Source organism: Sinocyclocheilus anshuiensis, unplaced genomic scaffold, assembly GCF_001515605.1.
Source record: "Sinocyclocheilus anshuiensis isolate Anshui unplaced genomic scaffold, SAMN03320099.WGS_v1.1 scaffold1517, whole genome shotgun sequence".
NCBI classification, from domain to species: Eukaryota; Metazoa; Chordata; class Actinopteri; order Cypriniformes; family Cyprinidae; genus Sinocyclocheilus; species Sinocyclocheilus anshuiensis.
The window spans coordinates 274906-300565 of NW_015540950.1; the positions used below are offsets into that span (position 1 = coordinate 274906).

At 39.3% G+C, this 25660-nt stretch overlaps 3 protein-coding genes across 4 annotated transcripts in view; 1 reads left to right on the forward strand and 2 right to left on the reverse strand.

Moving 5' to 3' along the window:
* Positions 1-1858, reverse strand: part of LOC107689941 (vacuolar protein-sorting-associated protein 25-like) — a 4879-nt gene extending 3021 nt beyond the window's left edge. The window contains exon 1 of the mRNA XM_016488127.1: positions 1782-1858. Coding sequence (XP_016343613.1) covers positions 1782-1828 — 47 coding nt within the window. The 5' untranslated portion in view covers positions 1829-1858. The remainder of the gene's footprint in view (positions 1-1781) is intronic.
* A 2003-nt stretch (positions 1859-3861) lies between these two features.
* LOC107689942 (PAXIP1-associated glutamate-rich protein 1-like) lies at positions 3862-7243 on the forward strand. Its single transcript, XM_016488128.1, has 5 exons — positions 3862-3954; positions 5343-5465; positions 5653-5914; positions 6328-6413; positions 6481-7243. The coding sequence occupies exons 2-5, from the start codon at positions 5351-5353 to the stop codon at positions 6708-6710; spliced, it is 693 nt and encodes a 230-aa protein (XP_016343614.1). The 5' UTR covers positions 3862-3954; positions 5343-5350; the 3' UTR covers positions 6711-7243.
* A 4033-nt stretch (positions 7244-11276) lies between these two features.
* On the reverse strand, positions 11277-22034 carry LOC107689928 (myc-associated zinc finger protein-like). 2 transcript variants are annotated; one of them, XM_016488113.1, is made up of 8 exons: positions 21443-22032; positions 21271-21344; positions 20987-21125; positions 19436-19707; positions 17878-18119; positions 16120-16183; positions 14581-14752; positions 11277-12799 (listed from the first exon to the last, which is right to left on the reverse strand). In XM_016488113.1, the coding sequence occupies exons 2-8, from the start codon at positions 21301-21303 to the stop codon at positions 12477-12479; spliced, it is 1245 nt and encodes a 414-aa protein (XP_016343599.1). In that variant the 5' UTR covers positions 21304-21344; positions 21443-22032; the 3' UTR covers positions 11277-12476. The 2 variants fall into 2 exon arrangements, with proteins under 2 accessions (XP_016343599.1, XP_016343600.1); XM_016488114.1 differs by having other exon boundaries at positions 20987-21110; positions 21271-22034.
* Between the last annotated feature and the right edge of the window lie 3626 nt (positions 22035-25660).

A 25660-nucleotide genomic window follows, 5' to 3' on the forward strand; every position in this document is an offset into this window, starting at 1 on the left:
AGTCAGAGACAGAGTGAGTCAGAGTTAGAGTCAGAGACAGAGACAGAGTCAGAGACAGAGACCGAGTCAGAGAGAGAGAGTCAGAGACAGAGTCAGAGACAGAGTCAGAGTAAGAGACAGAGACAGAGAGACAGAGTCAGAGAGAGTCAGAGTCAGAGTCAGAGACAGAGTCAGAGAGAGTCAGAGTCAGAGACAGAGTCAGAGACAGAGACAGAGACAGGGACAGAGTCAGAGACAGAGAGAGTCAGAGTCAGAGACAGAGTCAGAGAGAGTCAGAGTCAGAGACAGAGTCAGAGAGAGTCAGAGACAGAGACAGAGTCAGAGACAGAGTCAGAGAGAGTCAGAGTCAGAGTCAGAGACAGAGACAGAGACAGAGTGAGTCAGAGTCAGAGACAGAGACAGAGTCAGAGACAGAGTCAGAGTCAGAGAGAGTCAGAGAGACAGAGTCAGAGAGTCAGAGTCAGAGACAGAGTCAGAGACAGAGTCGGAGACAGAGACAGAGTCAGAGTCTCTGACACCTGTCTCTGACAGAGTCAGAGTCAGAGACAGAGACAGGTGTCAGAGACAGGTGTCAGAGTCAGAGACAGAGTCAGAGACAGAGACAGATTCAGAGTCAGAGACAGAGTCAGAGTCAGAGTCAGAGACAGGTGTCAGAGACAGAGACAGAGTCAGAGACAGAGACAGAGTCAGAGACAGAGAGTCAGAGACAGAGGCAGAGACAGCGTCAGCATTTATTTATAATTTGTCTTAAATCTCATTTTGTAAAAAAAAAAAAAAAAAAAATCGTGAATCGAATCGTGAGTTGAGTGAATCGTTACATCCCTAATCATTTAGTTACAAAATAAACATTAGTGTAATCAGTTACAGTTACTGAGAAAAATTGTGTCATTAGATTACAGTTACTTATGAAAATGTTAACGATTACAAACGGGGTTACATCTGAACATTTTCACACACGTACAGATCTGATTGATTTCTTTCATAAATTGCAGGGCTTGCTTTAAAATACGAGACAGCAATGTTTCAGGAGTTTAGGACACATGCTTATTTAATAACTGTTTTATTTCCTATTTGTGTTTATGTGTTTGCTTTATTTTTTAAAGATTAACAGTTTTTTTCCGAGGCATTGTTAGATGCCAGTGTTTTCTGTCGTAGCTGTGCAAAGATTTGATTTCAAAACCAGTATCACAGCTATTAAACCATTTCTTGTTATGATGTTAAATCAGTATTTAACCTCAGAATAATCTTAAAGTAAGGCTGATTTTGTGGTGGCTGTGCTTTAAAATTAAATTAAATTATTATAATCTGAATTCACGTGATGAAGGATTCTGACAGTAATCAGTGTTGAGTTCTTCTGTAACAAAACTTGTAGAATTTGCAATAATTTGTCTATGCCTGGAAATCGCAGTTTTCTCAATAATATTGCTAATAATTCCAGGTTTAACCTTTATATAAGGTAATTTTTTCTTTATTACAAATTATTCTTGTTGCGAGTCACAGAAGCATTATTGTTCTGATGATACTCGCTTCTCTTCAGTATTAAATATCATACCGCATTTAAACACTGTATGACATATTTTAACTGTAAGAAATGTAACATAATTATGATTGATGTAATGACTGAACTCTGAGGATGAATGTGCTGGTTTGATTAACTTACTTCCGCAGCGCTTTATTCGCGATTCAATATATTTCACACTAGACCCAGTTATTGAGAGAATACCGCGGACACGCGAGCTGCTCTTTCATCTGCTGACACTGATGAAGAAATTATTACTTACGTAAAAAACGGAGGAAAGTTGTACTGCCAGGGCCACTCAAAACTCATCGCAGGTCTGTACTACTTCCGTTGCGGGAATCTGCTTCCGCTCTGCTGGAATCATGGGAAACACCCGCCAAATTAAAAGTCTTTTGATCGACTTTGAGCCCCCAAATGAAAATGTTACAAAAACATTTGCTGTTTGTTTTGTTAGATTTAGATGTAGCTTCACCCGACATATATTAAAAACTAGCAACTGTAAGTGTCTTATATTAAAATGATATTCATAAACCTTTTTAAATTTCCTTTTACATGTCAGTATTTCATAAAACATTTCATTCATGATCTATTTTGTAAGAACGTTTTGCTAAGAACATTCATACATGTTTCAATTTTTAAAAAGTTTTTTCTTGATGATGTGAATGTTAAAGACAACAATAAAAAACGTTCTATTTTATTGTTTCGCAAGCACAGTTACTTTTGAATGTTCTCTAAAGCATCTTAAACGAACTTCCAACTAAAATGTTTCAGAAAAAGTTAAACAATGTACAAATAATGCTTTTGCTGGTTTGATTAACTTACTTCCGCAGCGCTTTGTTCGCGATTCAAAGCAATATATTTCACACTAGACCCAGTTATTGAGAGAATATCGCGGACACGCGAGCTGCTCTTTCATCTGCTGACACTGATGAAGAAATTATTACTTACGTAAAAAACGGAGGAAAGTTGTACTGCCAGGGCCACTCAAAACTCATCGCAGGTCTGTACTACTTCCGTTGCGGGAATCTGCTTCCGCTCTGCTGGAATCATGGGAAACACCCGCCAAATTAAAAGTCTTTTGAGCGACTTTGAGCCCCCAAATGAAAATGTTACAAAAACATTTGCTGTTTGTTTTGTTAGATTTAGATGTAGCTTCACCCGACATATATTAAAAACTAGCAACTGTAAGTGTCTTATATTAAAATGATATTCATAAACCTTTTTAAATTTCCTTTTACATGTCAGTATTTCATAAAACATTTCATTCATGATCTATTTTGTAAGAACGTTTTGCTAAGAACATTCATACATGTTTCAATTTTTAAAAAGTTTTTTCTTGATGATGTGAATGTTAAAGACAACAATAAAAAACGTTCTATTTTATTGTTTCGCAAGCACAGTTACTTTTGAATGTTCTCTAAAGCATCTTAAACGAACTTCCAACTAAAATGTTTCAGAAAAAGTTAAACAATGTACAAATAATGCTTTTGTGCTAACGTTTTGAGAACGTTTGCTGTTGGGAATGCTTGTTCATAACGTCGACAGAACCTTGCCAAAACGTTAGCCAAAGTTCTGAGAACGTTCCCTGTTGGGTCAACACCCTAGCAACCGCTCAGAACACCATAGCAACTGCCTAGTTTTGCCTCGGAAAGCGCCACTCGCTGCTTCTTCTTCATGGGGTTGTGTGCAGGGTTACCAGGTTTTCACTACAAAACCTGCACAATTGCTACTCAAAACTAGCCCAATCGTGTTTCGAGGGGGTCCCCTGATAAAAAAAAATTGCGTTCCGGGGGGTAAAATACTATTTTTTTGGTGGGGACTAAATATCACGTTATTGGGGTCGCTTAAATCCGCAGACATGAATAACAACCCGTGGCAACAGAGTTGAAAGGGGTCATGAACTGAGAAACCAAAATTCCCTTGATCCTTTGACATATAAGAGGTCATTGTACAATTAAAACATCCTGTAAGTTTCAGAACTCAAAACTTTGTCAATAGTATAAAAACAGCTTATATTGAAGGCAGTCTGCCATTTTAAAAGGACAGCTTTAGGAATGTTCTACTCTATGATGTAATAGTGTGGATAAACCCCGCCCCCGCAGAAGATGATCAACACCTGCTTCTACATCACTGCACGTTTAGCCCCGCCCACCGATTCTACATCGCTGCATGTTTAGCCCCGCCCCGCTGTTCAGTGCCAAGCTGTGGAGAAACAGTGTTTGCATTGCTTTGCTTCTGATCCCAATGTTAGGAAAGACTGAATTAACTTTATTTTTAATGAACATCCAGATCACATTAGTAAGAACTCTGTCTTTCGTTCACTTCATTTTACTGAGGTTTGTTTACAAACAAAACACAATTTGTTGAAAACAAAAACAAAAGATTGAATCTAAAAGACAATACTGAGGCTATATTGGATCTGTCGCAACACAAGGGTGAGTAACTGCTTTCATTACATGATCACTATTGCTTTGACTGTTAAACAGATGGTTTGATATGAGTATTTATGCATTTTTGACCTAAATCTCAGCAGCGTCCATCTGTGAAGGATGTAGCTGTCAAACACACACAACTATTAGCCAATCACAGCAGGGGGCGTTTACTTCCGAGTCTACAATTCTAAAACAGGAGAGAAAATAGCCTATTACTGATGTAAAAATATTGATAACATTATAAGTGGACCTCAGAGAATAGTACAAAATAAAATAAAACAAAGGCAGTTCATGACCACTTTAAAGTATTCCGCGGGAAAACACTGGGTGTGTGTCTGTCATTCGAGCGCGCGGTGGCGCTGTGGGCGGATCCGCTCATCCGGGTCCTGAGACGAGTGACGTCAGAGCGCCGAGATAAACAACAGCGCTCAATGAGCGTAATAACGAAGACAGTATTATTCACTGAAATTATAATCGCACACTGATGCTTCTTATTATTCCGCGCAGTTGTTTAGAAGAGTAGTGGGAAAACAGCTGTAAGTTTGCCTCCTCCTCCCCTTCATTTCTGTGCAATATTAATAATCATATTGAATGTTTCTGAATGATGCTCAGCGAACCGCAACTGTTCTGGAACTGATGTACACTACATGGACAAAAGTATTGGCAGCCTTCTAATGAACAGGTTTGACTACTTTAGTCATTTCCATGAGTGCAGATCTTAATGTTTAAGCATATGATGCTATTCTAGGGAATTGCGTGCTTCTAATTTTACAGCAACAGTTTGGACAGAACTCTTTTCTATTCTAACACAACAACGCCTCTGTGTACAAGACTAGGTTCAGAAAGAAATGATTGATTGAGTCAGTGTGGAAGAACTTTAAATGCAGATCTCGAGCCAAAAACTAATCACCAAACACTGATGTCTTGTACATATGGGTGCATTCATTTTAGACACTTCCAAAACTGTTGCAGCAGAGATGGAAATACAATTTTTAAATACATGAATTATGTTGCCACAGTTTTGGAAGTGCCTTTTTCTGTTCTAAAGAAGGGGGTGTCCCAATACTTTTGTCCATATATACATGTCACTGGTGTTTGGCTCGAGATCTGCATTTAAAGTTCTTCCACACTGACTCAATCAATCATTTCTTTCTGAACCTAGTCTTGTACACAGAGGCGTTGTTGTGTTAGAATAGAAAAGAGTTCTGTCCAAACTGTTGCTGTAAAATTAGAAGCACGCAATTCCCTAGAATAGCATCATATGCTTAAACATTAAGATCTGCACTCATGGAAATGACTAAAGTAGTCAAACCTGTTCATTAGAAGGGTGCCAATACTTTTGTCCATGTAGTGCATGTAGAAGTCAGTAGTTTGAGCTCTGTTCCCCGCAGGAGAGGCGATGCAGGAGGCGCTGGGAGTCAGTGAGGAGGAGAAAACTGCGGGAAAACTGGAAGAAAAGGAGACAGAAAGAAGCGAGGAGATGCATGAAGATGCTACAGCAGAGGACGACACAAGTACGCACTCCACACCTGTCTGTGACAGAACATGTAGTTAATTAATATTACTCAGTACTTTAATGTATAATTACACTGTAACAAGGACACCTTAAAATAAAGTGCAACCCATTTATTTAGTAATTAAATGACGTGATTCCGTTACATGTAACCAGTTACTCCCCCACTCTGAATGTGTCCGATGCAGAAGGAGAGGAAGGCTGCGTGGAGGAGGATGGAGAGATGAGCGGAGACTGGGAGATCCCATACAGTGACGAGGAGATGGAGGAGCCCAGGAGCTGGATGCCTCCGCCCCACGAGATCAAGCGGCTCTACCAGATCCTGGCTAAAGGAGAACCGCTGGAGCTGAAGTGGGAGCCGCTTCCACGCCGACCTCCGACCCCTGCACGCACGCCCTCGCCTGAGAGAGACGGAGACGCCTCGCAGGAGCCCCAGGAGGACCAGCGCAAGTCAGTCAGATATACGCTGATATATATCCAACATTCAGCATTCTTCATGTTTCTCAAAGTCTCTTCTGCTCACGGAGGATGCATTTATTTGATCAAAAATACAGTCAAAACAGTGAAATATTATTAGAATGTAAAACAGCTGTTTTCTATGTGAATATCTGTTAAACTGTAATTTTTTGTAATTACAGTTTAACAGATATTCACACAGAAAACAGCTGCTTTAGATTGTAATAATATTTCATTTTTTAACTGTATTTGTGATCAAATAAATGCAGCCGTGGTGAACAGAAGAGACTTAAAATTGTAACTCTATAATTACGTATATAAACCCCGTTTGTGTGCATATATTGTACATTGTTACATTAAATGATAATGTGATGTAAATATGTATTGGTTATTGATACGCTCTGCAGGGCTCTCACTCCAACTGAATTTGATTTCGATGAGGAACAGACGGTGACTCCCAAGAACTCTTTTCTGAGCCGCCGCAGGACTCCAGGTATAACGCGGCTGTTCTCCGCAGATGTGTGCCGATCTGGTGAGTGATGCTGAGCTGTGTTCTGCAGGATCCTCGGCCCGCTCTGCGGTCAGGCGCGAGGCCCGGCTGGACAAGGTGCTGTCGGACATGAAGCGGCACAGGAGGATGGAGGAGCAGATTCTGCGCACGGGTCGAGATCTGTTCAAGAGCGGTAAAGAGCGGCCCGCCGGCGCGGAGAAGCCCTCATCACCCGAGAGCCAGCGCGAGCGAGACCGAGACCCCAGCACCGTCTTCAGTCCCCAGCAGAGGAGATACTGACCAGCACACCCCAAATCATCACTGTTCGTTTCACATCAGACACTGATATACTGATGCTGTCTTTTTTATTCAGGTGTTTTTCTATGTGAATAAATAAGTGTATTGCCTAGCTGCTGGTTCCTGCTGTTTTATAAATGATACTAAGCTCTTAAGAATTGTAGGAAAAGTTTCATGTGATTATAATAAAACCAATTGAACCCTAAAAGGGGCGATGTATCCTGGAGGACACAAACATTTGAGAAGCTGTGGAGAGAAGCAGGGAAAGTGTAGGTCTCATTTCTTGGTTTCATGTTGAAAGGTTGTGAATATTTAGATGAGGTGAGTTAGTTTCTACATTCTGTGTTTGGCTCACAGGCAGCATTTAAACCTGCACGGCCGCCTGTCGTGGGAAAAACGTTGATCTAGTTCATATTTACACATGTTGGAGGGGACTTACCTGTTTAAAAAGCTGTTGTTCAGCATTAGCTTATTAGGTTTACATTGAAATTTTATGAATTAAATGCTTACATTTTTTGTAATCTGTCTCTAAACGTTTGTATCTCAGGGGACATGTCGCTCTTTTATGGGTATAAATCAAGATATAAAAACATATATATATATAGACTCTGAGATTTTGTGGCTTGTGTTTTAGAAAAACACATTTTTGTAGTTCTTTTTGTAATCTTGACAAAACACATATCGTTGGAAAGGTCTGACAGTCAAGGTTCCATATTTGGTGACTGTTTTGTAATAGAAGTGATATTGTGACAGAAAATGATAGATTTGTGACAGAAAACTGCATCAAATAATTCAAAAGAGTTGGTGATTTTTGGTATAGCGCCCAAACTAAATCTCACAGGAACCATAATTTTTGTGATATCAACTTAAAATTTGGAACATAACTTGGTTAGACATATGGCTTTGATTTTATAGCCATTTTAAAGTGCAGCATATTTTATATATGTTATATATAAATATAAAATAGAGTATTACATTATCTTCACTGTAAACTTAAAATTCTATAACTTTTTTATATTTTATTTAATTTTGAAATGCTTTCACTTCAGCAATAATCTGCTTTGTGTCTTCTTTAAAAAGAGACCAACCGTAGATCTGTATTCCAGAGCGTTCAGGAACTACATCCATGTTGTAACCAGAAAACAAGTTTCAAATGAAAGGGGTTTTGACAGACCTCTATTATTGTGCAAAACAAAGGATGGAACCTGTATCCCGTCATCTTCATCATCATCATCATCACACTAACGCATGCTAGCATGCTTCTCCTCAGCGCTCTTCACTGAAGCAGCTGTAAGCGGAACATGAGCAGCATGCATTGCTTCGAGCCTCTTCTGCATCTCGTCAGAAGTGCGCAGTGCGCTGTCATGCATTCACTCGGCGGACATGGCGCTTGGCGTTTAATCGCAGCGTCGCGTGGATCTCTGCTTGATGGAGCTACTGTCGATCACTCCGCTCACAGACGCGCCTCGCCTCGAACCTCCCGCTCCCAGCTCTGCGCCGGTGCTGTGGCTCAGCGGAGCGGAGAGCGCGTCGCTCGGGAGAACACGGTAGTGTGAGCTGCTGATGGTTTGTTAGAGGATTCGGGAAATCTTTGGGGGAAATGAATAAAAACGTGTAATCATACGGGCTGTTATTTCATTAAACGCTGTCTAAAGTCTACACAAGATTTGTGCGCTTGTGTGTTCACGCATTAAATGTTCTGGAATAAAGGTCTGAGTAATGCGTGATGATGTGGATGTTCATGACATGATGCTGCTTTTCTGGAGAAAATGTTGAGAAGCTTTGAATTTGATAACGCGAGTCTGAATGCACAGGAAGCCGAATAGGTTGTGCAAATATAAGCTTTTATGGAAAGCTGTTTGTAGTTATGGTCATGATAGCATGTGTTGTGAAAAAGAAAACAGGATAGAAATTCACACTCAGCTATGAACTTAGTTTAATTTTATTTATGTATTATATGTAAAATAGAGAAATCATGGGTTGCTATGAAATGTTTGTTTCTGAAATGAAACATTTTGTTCAAATGCATACCTTGATGGAGAAATGTCTATAAAATGTTTGATGGTAATGATATCTGATGCCAGTATTGGGGACAGCAATGTGCTATTAAATTATTATTATTATTTATTTACACAAATGCCAAATTATTTTAGACTTCGAACATCAAAAATAAAATTTGCCAAATGTATTTTTCAAAAACTTTGCTATAAATCTAAATGCATATAATAAAATAAATGATGGATTCTGAATTTAAATTCTCAAATACTATCCAAATAGAGACTTTTTTTTAAATTAAATGCTTGATGTGTTGCAAAGACATTATTAATAAAATACAAATTCTACACTTAAATACCAAATTAATATTAAGGATTTTTCCTATGATGCTTTTAGAGAAACTAAAATACAGAAATTACAGTAAATTCAACATGGATACCAGTGAAAAGGCACTCAGAAAATGCAGGGAAACTAAGGCCAATCACAGTTTATATGCAAACACATGTAACCAACTGCAATTCAGTATGCATACCGTAAAAAATCATTTTTAATGCTTAATATTCAACATAAGAGTAAGATTGGAACCCAACTCCAGCAGTGGTCCGGGCTAATCTAACAGCACACGGTTATGTGTAACACTGACTGTAATTTATGGCTTGGATGAATCATAGCACAAATATTGAGATCCGTACAGATATGAACACATTACTGATGGATTCATCTTCAGGAGGATGAGTGATTACCATCTCAGATCAAACACACGCCACGATTACGCCAGTTCCTTTTAATAGTCAAAATTACAAAATGATAACATGATCTACATCATCTACAAAATAATAACAATATCTATGATCATGGTAAGCATCAACATTTTGTTTTGCTCCGTTTATAGACATGCATACTGCTAAATATAAAAATATAAATACATCCCGTTATTATTTTACTGGTTCATGGACTATAATTTAAAATAGTTGTAGTGTTTGATGAATTAAATGCGGTATACAGTAAGGCATTGCCAGAGCTGTACAGAGATGGAGGTATTATTATTTCAGCTTAATGCTAAATTAAAAGGAAGAACCCAACTAGTATCCGAAGCTTATAACAACTAGGTTTCTACACAGGAAGAACAAATCTCACATTAACATGAAGCTCACGAGTACCAACACTAAACCGCCCGAAGCAACCAGTCCAGGACTAAACTCCTTCAGCTTTAACCCTCGAGCTGGAAGAGTGAGATGTGCTTGTGATCCAGCCCTTCTTTAAACACACCCTTCACACATTCACAACAGCATAAACTAAACAAGAGTCTTAGTGGAAGCCGTAACAGCAGCTCTTGCTTCCCTCTGCTCAGAAAAGCATCATGTCAAGTACTGTGCGCTGTTAGGCCTGAGATCCAGTCTTCAGTGTGCTCCTCGGATTTGGATTTCCACAAGCGGTCATTATGAGCGCAGTTAAACAGACTCAAACTCAAGAGTACCGTACAGACAGGACTGAATCTACCTTTTCAATCAGCATAAATTAACCCCTCAACTGTCACCGTCCCACCTGTGGGACGCTTGTCGCTCTTTTTGTTGTTGTCCTTTTTCTCTATCAAATCTTTTAGTAATCATCATAAATCATACGAAAGCTTAGAAGCCCAAGATTCATCCTGTGAAAACCATTTTGAAATCGGACATTGCGTTACCATAGAAATGGTACTTTAAAATGTTTTGGCGGTCTCCTCCCCTTAGTGGGCGGAGTCAAGTGTCATATTACAACATGCATTACGCTCTTTTAGAATCAAACCTTTTTATAATCTTGACATACAACATATCACTGGAAAGGTCTGAGTCTCAGGATTCCATATTTTGAGATAGAAGTAATATTGACAGAGAAATCTAGACATTTGTGATAGAAAAAATGCATTAAAAAAATTAAAGTTTGGCTGGCACCCGGTGGCTGTTTGTGGTATAATGCCCTAAATACAATCTCACAGGAACCTCCATTTTTTTCATATCAACTTCAAATTTGGAACATAACTTATTTAGACATAAGGCTTTAATTTTATACCAATTTTAGAGTGAAACCTGTTATCTAAAATATTTATTATATATAAAATAAAATTAATATAGTGCATTTTCTTTACAGTAAATTTAAACCTTTTTGACACTTAAATCTTTTGAAAAAATTATTTTGCATAATCTACCGATTTTCTTCTTTAAAAAGAGACCAACCTTAGGTCTGTATTCCAAAGTGTTCATAAATTACAACAATTTTAGTTTGGATAGTGCACCTGCATGCTTATTTAAAAAAATGGGGGGTGACAGTTAAAGGGTTAAAGGCAGTGCAAAAGCACTGTATACCGTTACTTTTATACCAATTTTAGAGTAAAACCTGTTATGCAAAATATTTATTATATATAAAATAAAATTAATATAGTGCATTTTCTTTACAGTAAATTTAAACCTTTTTGACACTTAAATCTTTTGAAAAAATTATTTTGCATAATCTACCGATTTTCTTCTTTAAAAAGAGACCAACCTTAGGTCTGTATTCCAAAGTGTTCATAAATTACAACAATTTTAGTTTGGATAGTGCACCTGCATGCTTATTTAAAAAAATGGGGGGTGACAGTTAAAGGGTTAAAGGCAGTGCAAAAGCACTGTATACCGTTCACAAGTTTAGGGTCAGTAAGATGATCTGCTTTTCTTTTTTGCAGGAAATACATTTTAATTTGAATAATTTTTAAATCTGTAGTTCCTTTTGCAGAAGAACTAATGTTAATAAATCATCTCTCCTTTCAGCTCTTAACTTCTCTCTTTCATCTAATGCAACCTGTCATCTTCAGCCTTCAGCTCTTTGTCTTTCATCACCAGATCTATGATGACTTATGAATGGATCTTAACGCCAGAGGACTGTGATATTACAGGCAGAGGATATACAGTAGCAATACACAATCACAGTATCATCAGAGTCCCGCTGCCATGAAACAGAGCAGAAGAAGAGGAGAAACAGTGGATCCAGCATGGCTATTTTGTCCTAAAAGCGTTAAAGCAATAGTTCACCCGGCATTAACTCACCCACAAGATTTTCTTTGTTCTGTGGGACAATTTAGCAGAATGTCAGAGCTAAACGAAAATGAACGAGAAACCTAAGAAAGTCAAACTCCAAAAAGGAAGAAAGCTCCATTTGTGACAGCAGTCTGAATGAAGAGGAGTGAATGATTTGTTTTTGGGAAAACACTGCCCTCTAAGTTTCTTCTGCAGCGTTATGCCCTGATCCTTCAGCTTCAGAAGACCGAACCGCCAGAAACTGCACAGATGAACTCTCTGAGGTCAAGGTAAAGCGGCGTTATGTGCATCACTGAGAGGTGTTCTTTCGATGCGCATCGTGCTACAGTACTTCTCATCATATATGCGTGTGTGTGCGTCAGTGTTGGGCTCGTCACTCACAAAAATTAATATATTACTCATTACTAGTTACTTTCAAAAGTAATATTCTTACATATTATTTTCTGGCAACAGTAATTAGTTACACCACTCTTCTTTCACGCTCCACAGAAGTTGCATATCTTCCCCATAAAATGTAACTAACAATTAATAATAATAATAAAAAGTAATATTATTACTGCAACTAGTTACTGCCCAGCACTGGTGTGCATGTGATAAAACTGAAGGATTCCACTCAGAATGCCTGTCTTCAGTTTGTCCTTGGCGTGTTTAGTGTACTAGGGAGTATAATAGTGTACTAGGGAGTATACTGTCTGTTTGGGTCATGTGTGTGTGAGTACAGTCGCTAGCTCTGCGGCATGATGCTGGAGCAGTCGGTCACCAGCAGGTCCAGCACCGTGTTCCCGCTCACGAACACCGCGGGGGCCGACACCATGCTGCAGAGCGTGACGGTGCTGCTCTCGCTGCTGCTGCTGGGGCCGCCGGGGCCCGGCTCGCTGCCGGGGGGGTTGTGGGTCCCCATGTGGCCCTGCAGCTGCGTGGGGGTCTTGCAGTGAACGCCGCACAGCTGGCAGACGAGCACGGCCCCGGGGCCCAAGCCGCTCTCCTTCCACTCCTGCCCATGGTGCTTCTGCGCGTGAACCCGCAGGTACGTCAGCGTGGTGAAACCTGCAGAGCGGTTCATTGGCTGATCACTGACATCACTGCAGAATGAGTCGTTAATGATAATTACAGCAGACAAGATGACTGTAAGTCATTTACATTAGCTTTTGTTTATGCAGTTAAAGAGAATTGTTGAAATACTACATCACAGCAAATTGAACATGAGACCACAACGACCTCAATCATCGACAGACAAATAAATACAGACAGATAGACAGATAGATAGATAGATAGAAGGGATGCCACAATTCTCAATATAATATTGAACTGTTCAATACAGCATCCATGGATCAATACACACTTGTGAATTGCATTTTTTTTGGTTCAGTTTTGCATTTAAATTATTAAATTTAAATTAATATGTTTTATTTCTATCCGAATTGGCTGTTTGTATGTGCCCACTTATAACGAGCATTTGAAAAAGTAACGCATGTCAAACATCCTCTCTTGTCGTGACTTGTAACGAGAAGCGTTTCTAAACCCGTTGTCCAACAAATCAGAACATGTTTTTATTCCACAGCATCAGTCGAGTGTTTGAAATAACTTCCTCTTGTGAAGCGTTTATTGTCTTCATGCTTCATTCAAAACATCTCTATATGCTTTTTATTCAGTTACAGCAGTAGCTAGATGCCTTTGTCTGTATTAGGGATTTCCTGGGGCGTCATGAGTTCTATTATTTATAGAACTCATGTATCTATAAAGAGATGGGACAAATCTTCAGCGTCTGCTAAATTAATAAATGTAAATGTTTTATCAGCAATCGAGTCACAGTTAAACTTTAAAGACTTAACGATGCACGTGCATGATGGAGCGCATCAGAAAGAAGCGCAATATTTACTGAAATATGTATTTTAATACATATTATATTTCTTGTCAGACTTCAAATTTACGCTGAGTTTTATTTAATGAGTCCCTTACATTTACAGGAAAAATAAATGACAGTAACATGTTAATATGTTCATGAACATTCTACCTCTGACCAGCTGACACTTATTTTGTGCTTTTTTTTAATTTTTATTACTTATAATTATATTTTTTCTAGTAATTAAAAAAAACTTAAGGCAAACTTCTCAATTTTTTATCTATTATTATTATTGTCATTGTAAGTAAATAGTAGAGTATTCTCGTGGAAATTTCTAATAAAGCAATAAGCCCCGTGAAGCCGTGGTTTACAGTGAATTTATAACAGCTAAGAGGCGAAGCGGAGTGCCTAAAACCCCCTTAGCTGTTATAAATTCACTGTAAACCACGGCTTCACGGGGATTATTGCTTTTATAAAACGGTTATTCCATATACGTAGTTAGGTTTCACAAAATAAAACAGAGCAAATAAAGTGTAATGATATTAATAAAAACAGTATTCTTCCACCAAACAATGTAGCTCCTCAGAAACAGTTGTGGTTGCTACAAAGTGGTTGCCGAGCAACACACAAACGTAAACAAAGGTGTATGTTACTTTGTAGAGTCATTTACAACAGCTTCGAACGTGGCTCAGCCAATCAGAATCAAGCACCGGAACGATCTGTTTTATAATAGCACATTAAGAATACTCCCTCTTACCCAAACCGTGACCCCAAAATCGTAATACGTACCAAACCATAAGAAACTCTAACCATTACACCTCTTCTTTGTTGTTAATTTGTTTTAACAATTGCATTTTAAAATCACAAAAAATGCTCCAAGACATCAGAACCAAACCAAACTGAAAACCGTGTCTAAAACACCAAGCTATGCATTTCACCATGGGCTGCCTGTATTGTTGCATCCCTAACAGACAGACAGACTCACTGCGGTTGCAGAGGTGGCAGGAGTGATGCTGTGATTGGTTGTGCACCCTCATGTGATCCGTGATGTAGGCCGCAGACAGCAGTTTGCCACAGATGTGACACGGAACCTTCTCTTCGTGTCTGATCATGTGAGCGCGCAGACGGTCCCGCGTGGCGAAGCTCGATTCACACGTCTGCACCAAACAACACACGCATGTGCACATGTAACAACCGCCTCACTGTGGGATATAACGCCTTTAACCTGCTACACATTTACATTTCATTAAAAACATTCTCCACACAAATAAACAAAACAACGTAACAAATGGTTTGAATATTGCAACAATAACAGAATAACAAATGTTAAATGTTAAACATTAAATGCAACAACAAGAAACACAGAATCACTATATATTTAGCTCACAGAACTGAAGATATTGAGTTTGTGCAACTAATTGTGACCTGTGCTGGCAAAAAGTGTCACAATGAGCAAATGTTCAAAAATCAGTTATTTTTATATATAAAAATACCATCAAAATGATGTATGATTTGTTGGAATCTGACAAAAACATGACTGAGCTACACCTGTTTGAAGTCGATGGAGTCAGCAAAGTCAATTTAGAGAAAAACTAAAGTTTCCTGAAGGTTTCAAAGCAAAATCACCCAGCAACATTACTTCTTTTCTTAATCATTACTAGATTAATAATCACAATATAGCTATTTTTGATGTTATCTTTGTTGTTATAAATAAGAACAGATGCAAAAAAAGAACAAATATAAGAAACAAGTTTATAGTTTTACTTTTTCATTTTACATCTACACACAAACATTCAAGAAAAACAAATATTAAAATGTAAAAATCCCTTTAGTGCGTTCATTACAAATAAACTGACTATTAAAATTTCAAAAGCAGTTCAATGGAGTGCAGTGAGTGATTCCCTTTTCTTTTATTGTTAGATTAACATTAATGTGACAGACGGCCTGTATTAAGACTTACTGTACTGCACAGATCTAATATAATGTCACACATCTGATGTTTTCCCCCAACAGTTCCCCAAACTTTCACTTAAGATATAACAGATTGTTTGCGTGAATGCTTAAATGTATTTGGCCTCCTGTAATTCTGTGTGTATACAGTGGGTACGGAAAGTATTCAGACCCCCTTAAATTTTTCACTCTTTGTTATATTGCAGCATTTAAGGGGGTCTGAATACTTTCCGTACCCACTGTATATATATCGGGATCACACGCTGTCGATGCAGGCGCTTCGGAGAAAAGGTACTCCTCTACTAATACTTTTAGATGTTTAATTACTAGTTGGAGCATTGGGATCACTAGACGAGGGCGAGATTTTTAGATGAGAGTTTAAAATTTGACCAAAATCTACATTTTTCACTTTTCTTTGCCTGCAGCTCAAAATTAGCCTGTGTGCATTCACACTCATTTTCCCAGCACAGGTCACTTATAAACCAGTTTTGCTCTTACCTTAAAAACACACTAACGTCAAGAAAAGACTCTTCTTTCGGTGTAAACTATACAAATGCAACACAAACTTCCATACCGGACATTTGAAGGGTCGTTCTGAAGAATGCACCTGTCGGACGTGACTGCTGAGATGATCAGGCCTGTGAGATCGAGCGAGAGACGCTTTAGCAGGCTGTCATCACATTAGGGCTGAAAAACTACATCAGAATTTTGCACTAAAATATTATCAACATTCAAATTTAAAAGAATTTCAGTTAGAGGGAAAAAAAAGCTTTTGGCTTCTCTCCTGAGGCCACAAGAGGGCGCATCGAGCAAAATATCACTAATGCACGTTTATTAAAGCAATAAAATAACACGACTATCTGTGAAAGTGTATAATGTTTATAAACCAAATATAATGAAATAAGTTGCTTTAACAATAGGGCTGGGCAAAAAAATCGATTTTTCGATATATCGTTTTTTAAAATGTGGTCGATTCAATATCGATTCTCGAAGGCCACGAATCGATTTTTTTCTATATTTATTTCCACAAACATTGAACATAAGATTTACGTTAATCTTATTACTAGTCTAATCCACTAGATGTCACCCCCTTATTTGCCTTGCGCGATGTTACAGCGGAGAGTCTGTCATTCATTCATTGCTTAAAATGGCGGATTCAGCTGCGTTCCCGACGTCAACACCAGCTTCCAGGCTCTACAGTGCGACCGACACTACTGCGTGCGACTATAAACATTTTTTAGGAGCACCAGTGCGACTGAACAATTATAAACAAAACGGCATCATGTATGCATAGTTTAATACAAAGAATCGAAAGCCAATCACACAGAGTACTTTTTCATTTAAAAACATGATGCAGTGAGATGGAAAAAAATGCCATAAAGTTGAGACATGTTTTGTAAAAATGTAACTTGCATTAATTTTACATGGCTTTCTAAACATGCGGCTCTCTTGTGAGAGACACGAGTGCAACGCTGATAGAAAACACGCAAAATATGCGTTCTGTGTGAACGGCTTGGTTTCAGTTTTGACGTAAATAACACCGCATCGCCGCATCTAGTGGCTTCAACTGGATCGGCTAACAAAAACATTAAAGGGGTCATCGGATGCCCATTTTCCACAAGTTGATATGATTCTTTAGGGTCTTAATGAAAAGTCTGTAACATACTTTGGTTAAATTTCTCAATGGTAGTGTAAAACAACACCGTGTTTACCCTGTCAAAATCAGCTCTGTTCACAGCGACCCGTTTCGGTGCATGTCTCTTTAAATGCTAATGAGCTCTGCTGACCCCGCCCCTCTCTTCCGTGGGGTGACGAGCCATTCTCATGAGACTGTAAACTTTAGCCGCGGAACTTGCTAACTAGCACATTATTAGGAATGTGAAACAATGGCGGACTGTTTACATCTCAATCTGGGCGGGTCTATGCTGAAACACCAGTGTCAATCATCAGTCGTGGGAGGGGCCTGGGTCTGTGTGACGTCACACAGCCAAGAATCTGAGAACGGCTTGATTTGAGAAAGAGGATATATTTTATAGGGATTAAAAAAAAAAAAAACACTGGGTGGATTTTTATCAATATAGGGTGAGCATGTGCACACACTGCCAACACACATTTCAGTTCAAACAACATGTAAAAGTGAATTTTGCATCCGATGACCCCTTTTAAAGCAACGACACCTACATCGTCACCGTGTCTCGTGCGCACTGATAAGGCTGCCTGACGCACACCTAAAATTCAAATGCAAATGATATTAATTTTCAATTGGCTGATTATTCTAAACGCTTTGCTAGCCCTAGATCAGACTGCAGGCGGTGCGGGGAGCTGTGCCCACCGTGAGAAGGCTTTAGCGCAGTGTGGGCAGATGTAGGGCTTCTCCACGCCTCCCTGGTGCGAGCGCACATGATGGCTCATGCGGTCCTTGCGCTTGAAGCGCTGCTGGCAGACGGGGCAGGAGAAGGGCTTCTCATCCGAGTGCGAGAGCCGGTGCCGGTTCAGATGATACACGTCTCTGAAGGCTTTGCCGCAGGTCTCACAGGCGTGGTTCTTGCGCACAGGGTTCTGGTTTACTGGCCTCTGAGGGGAGACGGTCAACAGTCAAAATATTAGCACTGCATCTGTAAACCTGTGCTTACCTGCAGTTCAGAACCACAGACACACAGCCAGTTTGGTTTGTTTAGTGTTTTAGGTTTATTTACACCTCTTATATGCAACCAGTAAACATGAACTAGTGATATTACACCTGACTGTGTCAGAAATTAATAATCATCTCCTGGATCTGATTTTCAGGGCCATTTTTACCTTTACACAGGGATGTTTTTACGTTTTATCACTGCCGTATATACGACAGCATGCTGTTCTTTTATGCAAAATACTTCCAAGCAAAACACTACTGTAGTCAATTAAGCTAAATAAACTTGGTAACACTTTATTTTAAGGTGTCCTTGTTACACGCTACATGTTCTTACTATTATAATAACAATAAATGATGCACAATTACATGCAAGTAACCCTAACCATATAGTAAGTGCATGCAGTTAATATTACTCAGTACTTAAATGTATAATTACACTGTAACAAGGACACCTTAAAATGAAGTGTAATGAAATTCTCTATTTAAATAATTAGGATATAATTAGTCATTAGGAGTAGTAATTACAAGTAATTAAAAAAATTAAAAAATAAACAAATCAATACAGTTTAATGTGATAATATGCATCAGCAGGCCTTAAATAAAATATCAAGAAACATATCAAATGTTGCGAATAATGAAAGAGGTGTTCATTATGCCTCGTTTTATATTTCGCTGCAATTTTTGCAATTTAGCTGATATTTTCTCTGCATCCAAGACACTTACATTATTTTTCCAGTCATTTATGATTACAGCTTACATATTGTTAAAAATAATTTCACAGAGACTGCTGGCACTAGGGTTAGGAATCGAAAATCAATTATAATTCCAGAATCGGATACTTGTTGTAAAATTCAAATTTCAATTCCACCCATCAATTCCTGTGTTCCATCTTTTTTTTAGGTGGTGAAAAGGGGCTGTTAAAAATTTTTGTTCGTGGCACTCAGCAGCAATTAAATGTTCTGAGAGACACAGAATAAAAATGTTTGATATCTAAATGTTTGACTTTTTCTTAACCACATTGGAATCGAAAGTGCGAATCAATAAGAATCGGAACTGAAATGGATAAAATTCAAACGATACCCAACCCTACCTGGCACATATTTCCAAATTATGTATTCAAATGACTATACTTATAGGTGTGCAAATATCTCAAACTGACACAAACTGACAGACTAATATAGCTGGGGCTACATCACATGTACATTAATCTGTGAGATTCACACGAAGGCAGATTCTGAAGACACACACGGATGCCCACCTGTACCGGCTCCCCTGTTGCCATGGCGACAGCAGCGGCGGGAGGCGGGAGGGCGGTGACGGTCTCCATGGCAGCGGGCAGCATCTGGGGGATGGAGAGATGCAGCAGAGAGAGCGGCGCGCTCTCTTTGGCCTCGTGGCTCTGCGGCGCCCCCTTCATGCGGAGCCCGGTGTGGACAGACTGATGCCGCCGCAGGTTGTAGCTGTTCTTGAACTGCTTGCTGCAGATGGAGCAGATGTGGGAGGCGCGGGCCGGTCTGCACACCGGCTTCACTGATGGGACAGACAACAGCAGAGAGAGGGTTAAACAGAGAGTTCGGTCATTAATTACTCATTACAAACCCGTAAGACCTTCGAGATACCACAAATTAAGATATTGTTGATGCTTTCTGACCCTCCATAGACAGCAAGGGAACTGCTACGATCACGCTTTGAGAAGAAATCACTGAATAAAGTTATTTTTGTTTTCTTTGTGCACAAAAAGTATTCTCGTAGCTTCATAACATTGCGGTTGAACCACTGATGTCACATGGACCGTTTTACTGATGTCCTTACTGCACTTCGATGCGAATAAATCAATAATCTGCAAATAATCGATGCATCGTGAATCGAGAAATGATTCTGCATCGATTCTGAGCTTAGTTTTTAACAGCAGATGGCACTGCACTTTAGAAACAGCCGTACTCGGCTAGCGAATCTGCTAGCGGTGTTTACATTAACCTCACGTCATGAAAGCTGAGGTTCAAGTACATTTAGCCACCTACAGGACTCAACCGAATGCCCTTCGTGAGCATTTGAGTGTGCAATTAAAAACTAGCCTAGAGCGCCACCTGCTGTTAAAAACTAAGCTCAGAATAGCGACGCATTTGGAAAATCTCAGAAATGATCCAGGAATCGCGATGCATTGATTTATCGCCCAGCCCTGTTGACCGTGGCAGGACTCCTTGTCTATGCAGGGTCAGAGAGCTCTCGGATTCCATCAAACATATCTTCATTTGTGTCTGAAGATGAACGAACGTCTTACGGGTTTGGAACAACATGAGGGTGAGTGATTAATGACAGATTTTTCAGACTATCCCTTTAAGGTAGTCAAATTAGCACAATTCTGGTGAAATTTCAGCAAGCAACTTAAAGGGGTCATATGATGCGATTTCAAGTTTTCCTTTCTCTTTGGAGTGTTACAAGCTGATTGTGCATAGATAAGATCCCTGAAGTTGCAAAGACTAAAGTCTCAAAACCAAAGATGTCAACATATTCTGTTACACCAAATACACAAAATAATGATCTTTAAAAAAGCATTATATGACCCCTTTAAACCCTTTGTAAGATCTGCACGCACGCCGATTCCGGGTTCTGCCATGAAAATTCACTGAAAAAATAGTAAATGTGACCGCATCTTTACAAACGCACTTCTTGACCTTGGATTTTCCAAGAATTTCTGCAAAATTTCACAGGTAATAAAGGCTGATTGTCACAGATTCAAAGTGGTGAATTTGAGCGGCCAACGATATTCAATGCAGCGCTGCTCTATATACCCCCCCCCCTCACCCACCAGGTACAGGATCCTCATTGAGAGCTGCAGTATCCACTGTCGACGGGGGCGGGGCTATGTGCTCGGTGGGCGGGGTCTGAGGAGAGTTCAGCAGCTCTGATTGGAGGCTCCCCTCCACTGGGGTCTGGGAGGGTGTGGTCTGGGAAAGAACAATCACAAAGTACTAAATTTGAATTCTAAACTTCAGTTAAGGTACAGCTGAAGTGCATTTGATATCCTAACACAGATGCTCCGTAACAACACGAATTTGCGCACACACACACACAGACCTCGTTCAGTCTCACCTGGAAGAGAAAATTGCTCCAAGCGGCATCCATTTTGTTCCACTGCGATGAATATTATAATCAACTACACAGTCCTGGAGATTAATAACGCACCATTTACATCCTTTAGACGTGTTTTTAAACTATTCACTTGTTTCATGAACAGCTCAGATTAGCAGGCAATAATACACACCATTTAGTGTTTACTTTGCTCCTGTCCAACTTTAACCCGAGACATCACAACAACGTGCTATTTATTCATTTGCAGGAGTTAAAATGTCGAAAGCAATCGTGTTACTTCTAGACTCTTACATCGTGCATAATAAAAGGCATTTAGACGTTAAAATGACGGTTAGACGTGATGCGACTGACGCAATCGAAAGAGCCAAAGTTTAAGGTTGCTGTGGATGAATCAGAGTTTTTTTCCTCGATCCCCCGATAGGCCTCTCGGGTGTTTGTCGAAGCCTCGCTGTAGAGTTAAGCGGTGACCCCGGAGAGTGACGCTGGAGCCCGGCCGCAGCCCGCCGCTCCACCTCGGCGCTTCGATTCACAGGTTGTCATCTTTCTTTTTTTATCGCGCTCTCTCTCCTCCTCCCTCCCTTCCGTCTCTTTCTTCCTTTTCCTTTTTAATTCCTCTTTCTTCGACCCCCTCCTCTCCGCTATGTCCCAGTTGTTGTTAAAGGGATGCGCTCGCTGTTCCCGCCGCTTCCTCTCAGAGTGCGCCGACAGAAAAACAGCGGGAACTGACGTCACGTGACCGAGACGATCTGCACCTTAGAGAAATATAAAACATATTTCGTTAATATTCTAATATTTGCCTGCAGTTTTTTTATTAGTGGTTAAGGATACGGCTTTTTTTTTCAGAACTTTAGCAAAGCCAAAGAGAACGTGCGTATTAATACTGTCCCTTGTCGAATTTCATATGCTCAGAGTCTAAATGTGTAACCAATAACATATTTATTGTATTTGAAAATAAAATCAATGTCCAAAAAAAAGCCTTCTAACTTATAAAAAGACTTTAAATAACTTGTAATAAAGCTTGTGCTTTATATGGATTTTCCCTGAATTGACAGAAAAAAAAATAAAAAATACATAAATACATAGTGAATTAAATGCTTAACTCTTTCGCACGTGAGTTTAAAATATTCTAGCTGAGCCCCGAGCGTGAGTTCTTTTTAGGCGGCCGTTATTTTAGAATGTATTGCCTGTTTCCATGGCGACGCGTCATGCTTGTCATGTGACACAACGCAGCCACAATAGCGCTGTATGACACATGGAACGCTTTTATTTCCTTTTTCCTTTTTTATTCAAAATATTCACAAACATGCTCACTATATTATGAAATATCTGATATTCCGATTCTGAAATATGTGCAAGTAAATCTATTTGGTAGTTTAAACACTTTTACATCGACCGTGTTAGTTGATCTATACCGGGTGACGGGCGCCGCCATGTTAGTTCGCGCTGAATCCGAGCTGTGGGATTTACAACAAGCAAATTCATCCTCTCCTCCCGAAACATGTTAAAGTAGGTCTCCGGTAAACTGGGAGAAGAGCAGAGTAAACTTTATAGTTACCTACACAATCTGTATATGATATCAATTAAAACATGTCGTCAGATTATATTTGTAAGGATCATTATTGCCGTTTCCATAAACATCAGCGTGTATTTTACAAACTGTAAATGTATGGTTTTGCTAGTACTTATGTGTATTTAAATGTCTGAAACCTAAAATAAGCATTATATGGTTGAAAACACTGAATATTTGTGATAATATGACAAGCGCTCAGCGCGTCCGATCTGGCTCGCGCTAGCCAGAGCGCGAAAGCGGATTTAAATTCAGCAGTTGATGACGTGACGCACTGAACGTTCTAATCACACCGGTGTGATCGTACGCGTTAAAGGGTTAATTAATAAATAGAATGAACCGAGTGTGACGCTCCCAACGAAGCTGCATTACGCTTATTATCATATTAAAATATTTTGATATTTTGGAAAAACGCTATACGAATATTTATTTATTGGTTAAGTTTTTGTGTACCATATTTTGAGAAGACATTTTTTTGTATTTTATAAGAATTAAAAAAAAAAAACTTTAACTTATAAAAGCTTGAAAGCTGTTAAGACTTGCCTGTGATTTATATTGTTTTCCCCTCTGAACTTACAGGATTTAATTTCCCTTACGAAAATTAACCATGGTTTTACTACAAATAAAACCAAAAAACCATTGATAGTTAAACCACGTGACCACACAAGCCACGGTCTGCAGCTCATCCAGAAGCCTGCGGAGAAATCCCATTGGTTAGTCGACGGAGCCCGCGAGTGACGTCACAGATCAGCGATGTTTACATGTTTATCAGTTCAGAGGAGCGCGAGGATGATGCCACTCGTGGGACAAATGTTTAAAGAACACCGTAAAGACAACACGAGACCAATCCACGTTAATATCAATTTATTATCATTTAAATCGCTTCGCGTTCATTTATTTTTCTTCCTCGTGTTTTCTCCCTTCAAACCACAAGCGGTTTGATTTCAGTAATAAATATGTTTGGAGAATGTCCTCTCAGCAAAACATACACAGAGCCTCAGGAGAGCCTGCTTTACCACCGTGCGTGGAGCCAGACCTCTTTAACCTGCCTTTGCCATTAGCTCTGACATTCAACACAGCATCACACCACATCTCACAAACAACCAGTCCATCCAGCGGCCCTCATCCCCATACACCAGAAGATCTGCATGCACCGTTTACTTCAAACCAAGCATAAAGTAGTAGGTTATACAGAGAGAGGGAGAGATATCAGAGCCGGTGTTTCTGGCTCGAGTTCCTCAGGTTCTCTTGTGTTCTGGGATATCTCTGAATGTGTCTGGAGCTGCAGAAGCGTCCCAGGATCAGAGCACAGAAACACCGCTGTTTAGAGTCCCTCTTCCATCGTTTGCTGCTCAAAATAACACAAGATCCAGCTCTGCCCGAAAGAGCAGCGAGTGTAACCCGTCGTAATTAAATCAAGTCTGTTTTTATATCATCTAAAGTCTGAGTTAAAGGATGCTCATCCCAGCGGATAAACCCTCAAGTCCTATTTTTTGGTGTGTTTGTGTACAAAAGTGGCCACCAGAGCGCATCCCATTCAGACGACGCATACACACAATTAACCATTATTAATGCTCGCGTATTAATAACCGTAACGCACACCCGATTTCTTGATTTCTTTTAGAAACGTTCACATCTTTTGCAACCAGATGCTTGGAGAAATCTGAAAAACGTCTTCGTGACGAACGCTGTGCACTCCAGATCCAATTTCTACAATTAAATGTTGTCTATTCTGTTCACATGTTATTTTATCAAAATGTGGATAGTCATAATTACTATAGAAAACTGTGGACACAATGCTTCAACACTTTAGATACTATATATTTATATACACAATAAAAGATCCAATTGGTGGGAGACTGACTCTATAGTCTTCGGCTGCGTCTGAGTAGGCACTGAGTACTCGGTGACCGTTAAAACAAGTATGTTGTATATCGTATGAATGTAATGAATGTAACTTCTCACATACTGTTTTCGTCTACTATGTAGTAGCAATATCTGCGATTTCGGATGCAAACAATGATTTTGTAAAGGTAGCTTTAAGGCCCGTTCACAATAAGAACGATGATTATAATGATAGTTACAGTGATAACCAGTGTTGCCAACTAATTTTCAGGGGAAGTTGCTAAAGGAAGGTTGATTTGTTGCTAAAAGTTGCTAAATGATGCTGTGATGACATTGAGGGATGACGTCATTACGTAATCACGATGTTCATTTAGATTTGTTCGTAATAATATAAATGAATAATATAATATTAAAATAAAAATAACAATTTTTAAATACACTGAATTATCGAAAGCTTACACATTTTTTAACGATTATACAATTTAAGTTTTTTTAATTATTATTATTAGCTAGTAAACAAGTAAAACTACAAATTCTGAACAATTACACTTTTAAGCAGTGTATTGGTAGTTAAAAGTAGTGCACAATCTACTATGTTAATATGAAGGAATTTTCTGTATTGATTTTTCCACAGGTTCTTTTTTTACCTGCATTTTTAATTACGCATTTTCGGGTTACAACGGGCCTCGATCTCGGACGCCTGGCGCTCCAGGAGGGACCGGATGCGCTCCGAGCGCTCGTTCTGCAGGGCCAGCATCTCCTCCTCGATCTGGAGAAACAGAGCCACAGAAACTGCTTCTGATCGCCGCAACTAATCGTGCAGAGTCGGGATAAATTAAAGGGTTAGTTCACCCAACAATGAAAATTTGTCCATGTTTTACTCACCCGAGGCTTCTTTCAGACGAATTCAACCAAAGTTATATTAAAAATTGTCCTGGCTCTTTCAAGCTTTATAATGCAGAGATGGAAAAAGGTGAG